General features: G+C 36.6%; 1 protein-coding gene across 2 annotated transcripts; it reads left to right on the top strand.

Annotated features, from left to right (window-relative positions):
- Positions 1 to 1,475: 1,475 nt before the first annotated feature.
- LOC107789375 (putative late blight resistance protein homolog R1A-10) lies at positions 1,476 to 6,277 on the top strand. Of its 2 annotated transcripts, XM_016612118.2 has the most exons (3): positions 1,476 to 2,492; positions 2,748 to 5,287; positions 5,929 to 6,277. In XM_016612118.2, exons 1-3 carry the CDS (start codon positions 2,374 to 2,376, stop codon positions 5,931 to 5,933), a joined length of 2,664 nt encoding a protein of 887 aa, XP_016467604.2. In that variant the 5' UTR covers positions 1,476 to 2,373; the 3' UTR covers positions 5,934 to 6,277. The 2 variants fall into 2 exon arrangements, with proteins under 2 accessions (XP_016467604.2, XP_075082861.1); XM_075226760.1 differs by lacking the exon at positions 1,476 to 2,492 and having other exon boundaries at positions 2,515 to 5,287.
- The last annotated feature ends 2,158 nt before the right edge of the window (positions 6,278 to 8,435 follow it).

Raw genomic sequence — 8,435 nt, 5'->3', positions numbered from 1 at the left:
ACTTTTTCTTGCTCGGGTAATTCTTTGGACCAGACGACTTCTTTCTCTTTCTGTTGCTTGTAGACATTTTCTCAACAATTTTTGCTCTCATTATTGTTGAGTTACCATGGGACTTCTTCTCAGCAACCTTGTTGTCCTCTTCAATCCGTAGACGAACAATAAGGTCTTCAAGCGTCATCTCCTTGCGCTTATGTTTCAAGTAATTCTTAAAGTCCTTCCACATCGGAGGCAACTTTTCAATAAATGCCGCAACTTGAAACGCTTCTTTTATGACCATACCTTCAATCATAAATTTATAATTAGTAAAATAATCAATATCTTGAATATAAGAATATTGACTCTATTTATATCTTCAGCAAGGAGGTCATGAACAATAACTTGCAATTCTTGGACTTGCGTTATGACAGATTTTGCCATCAACCATTTTGAAATCCAGAAATTTGGCGGCTACAAACTTCTTAAGTCCAGCATCCTCACTCTTGTACTTCTTTTCAAGAGCATTCCACAATTCTCTTGATGTTTTCATGACGCTATAAACATTGTACAAGACGTCTTCTAAGCAACTTAAAATATAGTTTTTGCATAAGAAGTCAGAATGTTTCCATGCCTCTGTGACCACGAATCGCTCATTTTCAGGAGTTTCTTCTCCCAAAACTGGAACGTCCTCGCTGACAAAGCGCTGTAAATTGAGTGTGGTCAGGTAGAAGAACATTTTCTCCTGCCAACGCTTAAAGTCCACACCGAAAAACTTTCCGAATTTTTCTGTTGGTGCCATCGCCGGTGCGTGAGTTGTGCGACTTGAAGACGCAGTAGCCATTGCAGCAATAGTCCCAATAGAACCATTCTGTTGTTCCGTACTTGTTGTCATTTTTTCTGTAAAAGAAATTGACACAACCAGAATTAGTAAGTCGTGAAGTTTTTATATCTTCAAATCAAATACAAACAAACGAGTAGAAAATCACATGATTTTAATCTCGGATTGAGATTAAAGTCAGAAAGACTTTAATTTCCTTAAGATGAACACATCAGAAAATAAGATGAACACAGAATATAAAAAATATTAAAATCCTTAAGCTTGTTATAATCTGTATTCGAAAGTATAATTTCTGCAAAATAAAATATAATCAGAAACCAAAGATAGAAATAGAATGAAATGAATAACGTTCCGAGCCCGACATAAAACTGTGTTTGTTTAAGATATTTAATCCCTCACTATTGCCCAAGGTTGTTTGATTAATTTCTCGCAAGATATAGCAGAACAACTATTATGTATTACCAATTCAAAAACGATCAATTATATCAATTGACCGAAGCCAAAGCCCCGAAGCCAAGTGACGACGACGGCACGAGGCGCCAGTTCTTCTTAACTCTTTAAAAGCTAGAAGATATGCTTCTCACAAAATTTTTTTTTCTTTCTTCCGACGAGGGACAAAGTGCATTAGTAAAGAAAATTATTTCAAACTTTTCTTTCCCTCCTAGTTCTTTCCATTTCCAATTCACACCTTTTTATCTGATTAGACAAAAAACCCAACAGTTTCAGCACACTATATTATGCTCTAAAAGGATCTCGTGACAGTGTCTCTTTATTCATTCAGTCACAAAAACAAGCAGATAAAAATGCATTCACAACTTTATGAAAGAATGACATAAGCTAATATCACACTCCATATCATAAACACAAATTAAACAGAACTTTTGATTAGGTACAGGACCTCTGAGGGAGAGTCGAAGGGAAAAATTAGAACCACCACGGAACAGGGGTTTGAACTCAAACCGGGAACTCGATTAGAAACTGAATAAGCAACAGCACCGCCGCAAAATAGTGGAGATATGGTGTTTGTGAAAATGGGTAAATGGAGTGATTTTTTGTTAAGTCTGTTTTCAGTGAAGAGAAGGTTCTTTCTGTGGAAGGAAGTGCTCATAGTGGTGCATTTCAACGGAGAAGATGGTGTTTGAGGTAGAAAGCTATGAAGGCGAGCTGAACAGGAACAGCTATGGGGGAATTCAGTGTTTCATATTGTGCAGAGAGTGTGTGTGTGCGCGCGCGCGAGTGAATTTCTTGCAGAGTGTGTGCGACAATAGTTTAATTTTACAATTCCATTCCTCTTAGCTCTTGCACAAGCCAGCTCCAAGGAGTGACAGATAAGTATAATAGAAAATCAAGAATCTTTCTTGAGTTACTTTATTCCAGTTCAGTACTTAACAGATTGAACAGTTATATGCAATATAGAAATCAATAATTAAATCAAGATTTATGGCCTAGAAAAATGAACTCTCACATGGTTGTACAAGGTTTTTTAATGAGCTTAATTAAAGAGCCTTAATCTGCGCTCTTGTGCTTCTGAAAAGGCAATGTGTATTTGACTACTTGTGATGCTTTTGTATCTTCTGTGGCAGATAAAAACAAACTTTCTCAAACTCATACCTACTCCCTTTGCCGGCCTGGCCCCCAAAAACCAATTGAAAATTCTCACGGAAAAGACTGATTTGAAGCACTCATTCATTTCCGGAGTGGAGGGGATATAGAAGCACTAGTGCATTTCTATAGTTCTTTTTGGCTGAATTAGTATTACTTTCTTCGTCAGTTCTTTTTGGCTGAATTAGTATTACTTTCTTTGTTCTTCCCACTCGAGTAACCCTCAAACAGGATCTAGCTAGAGAGAGATGGCTTATGCTGTTATAACTTCCATTATGACAACTATAGAGCAAGTCTTGCAATTCAATCCAAGTTTGATTTCTGAATGTAGGGAATCCGTTGATTCACTTTATGGAACACTTTCTTTCTTGCAATCTTTCCTTGAGGACACGGGAAAGCAGATCAGTGATCAAGAAGCATTGATGTTTTTGGAAGAAAAGATTAGAGATGCAGGATATAAAGCAGAAGACACAATTGATTTGTGCCTAAGAAGAATCCATGTGGCTGATTCTGAAAAAGTGCAGAACAACGCTCGTTGTAAGCTTTATGACGAGTTGCTGCAAATAATAGAAGTAATGGATTCCATACAAGGAGAAGTGATGAAGTTCAAGAATGACCGGCACAATAACCAGCAAGATATCAAAGATCTTTCAGCAATAACTTCTTCACCTTTGCGCTCATCAGGGCGTGTCTGGGATGAGGAAAATAGTCTTGTTGGAATGGAGGATGATTTCAACATCATAAGAGATCAACTCTTTAGGCAAACACCAGAGCTGAACGTTGTCTCAATTGTTGGTATGGGCGGTATCGGTAAGTCGACTCTTGCTAGAAGTTTATTTAATCATCCATCAGTATCCCCACGCTTTGATATTTCTTCATGGGTTACTGTTTCTCAAGCATATGATGCAAAAGAAATGCTTTTGGATGTCCTAAGCTTCGGCACTCCAGGTGGGAAGGCAATGTACCGCAATATGAGCGAAGATGAATTATTGGACCAAGTGCATAGAAAATTGAAAAGGAAGAGGTATTTGATAGTTTTGGACGATATGTGGACTATAGAGGCTTGGGACCAAGTAAGAAGATCATTTCCCGATGATGAAAATGGAAGTCGCATAATGATAACTACTAGGCTCCTCGAAGTAGCTAATTGTGCTGGCAATGATTTCCCTCCTCATCACATGCCTTTTCTTAGTCTTGAAGATGGTTGGAAATTACTATCTCTTAAGGTTTTTGCAAATGAAGATTGTCCTCCTCAGCTTGAAGAAGTAGGAAAGCAGATAGCGAAACAATGTCAAGGGCTAGCTCTCTCAGTTGTTGTCATCGCTGGGCTTCTGTCGAAGATCATTAGGACATATGATGATTGGCAACAAATTGCTGATAATGTGAATTCCCACATAGGTTCAACCTCCCAGCAGTGTTTAGCAATATTAGCTCTGAGTTACAACTACTTGCCTTGTAGCTTGAAAGCTTGCTTTCTTTATATGGGGGTTTTCCTTGAAGATGCAGATATTTCTGCGGATAAGTTGATTAGAATATGGGTTGCTGAAGGTTTTCTGAAGCGAAATAGTCATAAAAAGCCAAAGGAAGTAGGAGAAGAATGTTTAGAGGAGCTAGTTAGTAGAAGTTTGATTATGGTTAATAGTCGAGGGTGGGTAAGCGGAAAAATTAAAAGTTGCAGAATTCACGACCTCATTCGACTAATATGCTTGAGAGAAGGGAAAGCCGAAAAGTTTTTTCATGTCATAAGTGAATGTTACGAAGTGTCCTCAGAAGGCGTGGAGAGTGAACATCGACTATTTTTGTATGAAGACGCTGTACAAAACCAGAATATCGGCCTAGAGAAAGGCAATCTGGATTCAGTTCGCACCATCTCATGCACGCATAAACCACATGCTTCTTTACTCGACTATGAATGCTACAAAATAGTGGATTCTCGTTTTCAATTGCTAAGGGTATTGGATGTACTACTGATTTATTTTCTACGTTTTCCAACTGAGATAACACAATTAGTGCACTTGAGATATCTTGCATTGGCCACTTCTACCAGTGTTCCGGCATCAATATCTAATCTGTGGAATCTACAGACATTGATTGTTCATTCAGTTGCGAATGAATTATCCTGGCCATTAGAAATTTGGAAAATATCAAGTTTGATACATTTCTATCCTGGGAAAATGTATGTGCCTGCTCCTCCTAAGGCACCAAATTTTTTGGGCCTAGAAAACTTAGAAGAGCTTTCACTAAGCACTGCTACTTCTTCCGACTTGAAGGAAATCTTTATGGCAATCCCTCATGTAAAGGTATTGGATGTTGAGCTCAATCAAGATGGATGGGATAATGTTATAGATAATCTTATCTATTTAGCTGATCTTCAGAATCTAAGAATTCTTCTCCGTCTTCCATTTGATGCACAATTATTCCAAAGGCTGAGTGCTCGACCATTTGACGTTTTCCCAGCAAACCTCAAGAGTTTGATACTTGCAGAGACGCATCTACTATGGACGGAGATGACAATGCTTAGTAACTTACCTAACCTTGAGGGGCTCAAACTAGAACTTTTTGCTTTTCAGGGGAGCAATTGGAATCTAGATGAAGGAGGTTTCAAGAAACTAAAGTTGCTAGACATTGTCCAGACGGAGTTGGTGCACTGGCATGCGACCAGTGATAGTCTTCCAAGCCTTGAGTATCTAATTCTAAGACATTGTTATAAGTTGAAGGAGATTCCTACAGAGATTGGAGATATTCCCACATTGAAATTGGTTGAGTTGCATTATTGTAGCCAATCTGCTGTCACTTCTGCAGAGGAAATTCTAGAAGAACAACAATGCTTGGGAAATGAAATTCTTGCAGTCCGCGCTTACAACACTAGAGGTGCGTAAAAGTCATGTGCGCTCAAGACAGTTTTAGTCTGTGCTTTCTTTTTGGTTTATTTTTAATTTGCAATCTATTGACTTCATTGGTATGTGACTTTGAAGTACAAGTAGGTGTCATGAAAAGGAAAGTGGCCTTTTGCTACTCATTTTTCTCTTAGCGTTTTGTAAAATGTAACAATTCGTCACTTGTTAGTCAAATCATTTTAAAGGTGTTAGAATTATTCCTTTCTTTTAGTTGCAAAAAAGGGATTATTCATTTCATCTTATTGTATGTGAACGTGTTTGACTGAGCATATATAGCTTAAAAAGGCAAGAAATACTTTTAAGTCATGTGGTTTTAAGCATGTGTAGCTAAAAAAAAAATGAAAATTTTAAAGTTAAATTATTGACCAAAAAAAGTTAAATATTTCAATATATAATGAAAGAGTCGCATAAACTAGAATGAAGGAAGTGCCATACTTTTGTGACGTTTTAGCTCTTTATGTTACTGTATATTTGGGTTCGTTGGTTGAATAAAAGTTTTCTTTGCCGAATGACAAAGATTCCTCCTCTGTTATCTATATTTTGCTTCAGTATTTGTTTATTCCTTTTTTACCTAATCTCTTTGTCTAAGGCAGTGAGAATTTGTTGGTTTACCAGGCTAAGAAGTGGAAGAAGATGAAGGGATAAGGGACATTCTCAACTAAGAATATAAGTATATTTGATACTTTATGCTTCTAAATGGGATGAGCGTAGATGAACTGAATAAGCTGAAATCAGAATGGATGATTTACGGTAATCCTTTTATTGATTAGCTTTAAATTCTCCATTTTATTCTTAATGAGATGATTTAGTCATACAAATTTTGTATGGTTTGTTCTAGACCATAAGTTTTAAAAGTTTTCTTTTCTTTCTTAAACTCCATGTCTAGTCGAACACTACCGCTTAAATTGGGACGGAGAGAATATCTTAATTAAGTATGGATTGAATAGTTAAATATTTTCATATGATTTCAAAACTAAGTTTTAATAAGTTCACAATCCCGGTAAGTTCATTTGTAGTCGCACACCTTATTTGCTCTATCATTTTTCCTTTTTCATGTGGATTCTATTATTATGGGTATATCCAAGTGTTCTTTTTCCTAAACTAACTATAACCGAAGACAAGAGTATAGTGTACAATACATGTAGCAACTCAAGAATAAATGCCTATATAAACTAGCTAAAACTAAATAAAGGAGTCTCCACGAAACCTATGTTGTGCGGACTCTCTAAAATGATGCCGTATCCATGTCGGATCCTTAAAAAATGTATTACTTTTGGAGGATCCGACACGCAAGCGAAGAAATTTTTGGAGAGTCCGAGCAACATAGCACGAAACTATGTGTGGAGCTCACCGACATATGTCTTCCTCAAGTAGCTATCGATCTTTCAGCAGCCCTGTCAATTCCTATATATGTAAAAGAAAAAGAGTAAAAAAGGAGGTGAGTTCACCAGCTCAGTCAGTAGTCACCTAATCCAAACCGGACTGAGGACATAATTACATATTGTAGCAAATATACATACATTTAGAACCATAGTTCACTAAATGTCTTTTAAACAAGTAATTGTTCTCCTAATCCCTGAGTAGCTAGGATCCCTGGTGTGCTACCCCAACCCCAACGTCCAGGCTGTTTGGATACAATTAAATTCCACCACATGGATTAGCGATTCAATCTGTCTATGTTTTACTTGCCTACTCTAATCGTACCACAAGACTCTAAACATGACTAAATTATGTCCTAAACCCAGTGTTAGAAATAACTTGAGTCAGCCTTCTCAGTGGACAAGCGGTCTTCCTAGACCTGTTGGATTGATTTAATATTGAATGGTCCAGATGGACACAACACAATACATTACAGCTGTGTATTCTATGCATGAATCTAGAATATTCCTACACATACAGAACTCATACTATTTAGTTTTCATTCTTTGTAAACTTTGTACATATTTTCCTTACATTATGTTATAGGATAGGCAATATAGTTAATTAGCATTGATAGTTAGGGTTTTATATTTTCTCTTGTACAAATGCATGCTCTACAATGAAGAAATATACAGATAAATCAAATTTCTCTCAAAGCTTATTCTAGTCTTTTGAACTGTTGAATCTGCTGTGGCAACAATCTATTTTGCCAATTGCTATCACAATTCCTTTTCCATCTGAAATATTCCGCTATGATAAGTTGATAACTAAAGGAACTGTATCCAGAAATGGAATGGATTGATCTACCCTATGGACTTTATGTTTTAAAGTTCGCACCTTAGCTTGTTCCTCAACATCTAGTATACTTGCACTTTCTTATAATCTTTTTATGTATCAATGTACCAATGTGACAGTTTGAATGATTTTGAGACGAATTGTAAATATAAGTGGTGCGCTTGATGTTGGGCCTACTTTTTGTTTTTGCTGTTGGTTCCAAACAAATATCAGTCAGAAAAACAGAAAATCTTCTTTTTATGTACCACTACCAAAGTAGATAGTACATTTTTTTTTTTTTTTTTTTGGGTTTAAGTAGTAGTTGGTATCCAAATTCCATAGTTCGTGAAATTCTAAAAGGCCAGTTGATTGGCTACTTAAATATTTACTTTGCTAGTAAGGATTCGATTTTTCACAGTAATCCCTTCTTCGTTTATCCTTTTCCTCCCTTTATGTATATTTATAAAAATCTCATTGTCCTGACTAATTCGAAGCTGTGCCCAGTATCAGAGAAAAACTCAATTATTATAATACAGTATTTCGGGGCCAGGCTTGTGTTGCGCAGAATTGGACAGTTGAACTGAAGTCAAATAAGCATGGCCCAAATTGTGAAGACCAAAAGCCTATTACGTCGGTTGGCATGGGCCTTCATTCTTGTGAATCCCATGTTATTTCTTTTGTTATTCAGAAAAGGGATTTTTTTTCATTTTTATACCATATTTGAAACTTATTACCAAAATTATTCTAATTTTGTATATTACCCGCCATAAACAAGGATTACTTACAAATTATATACATTCCACCTTAAAAGGCCCCAATCCATTATTAGTGTCTTTAATCAAGGGATTTCGTTACACCCTTTTTCTTTTTTCTCTCCTCTCCCCTCTTCACTCCGAACTTATATTTAGGGATTTCTGTTTGATAATTGT

The sequence above is a fragment of the Nicotiana tabacum genome, chromosome 12 (assembly GCF_000715075.1).
Source record: "Nicotiana tabacum cultivar K326 chromosome 12, ASM71507v2, whole genome shotgun sequence".
NCBI classification, from domain to species: Eukaryota; Viridiplantae; Streptophyta; class Magnoliopsida; order Solanales; family Solanaceae; genus Nicotiana; species Nicotiana tabacum.
Note: the sequence above shows the minus strand (reverse complement) of the source record. Positions and strands in the feature narration are given on the sequence as shown.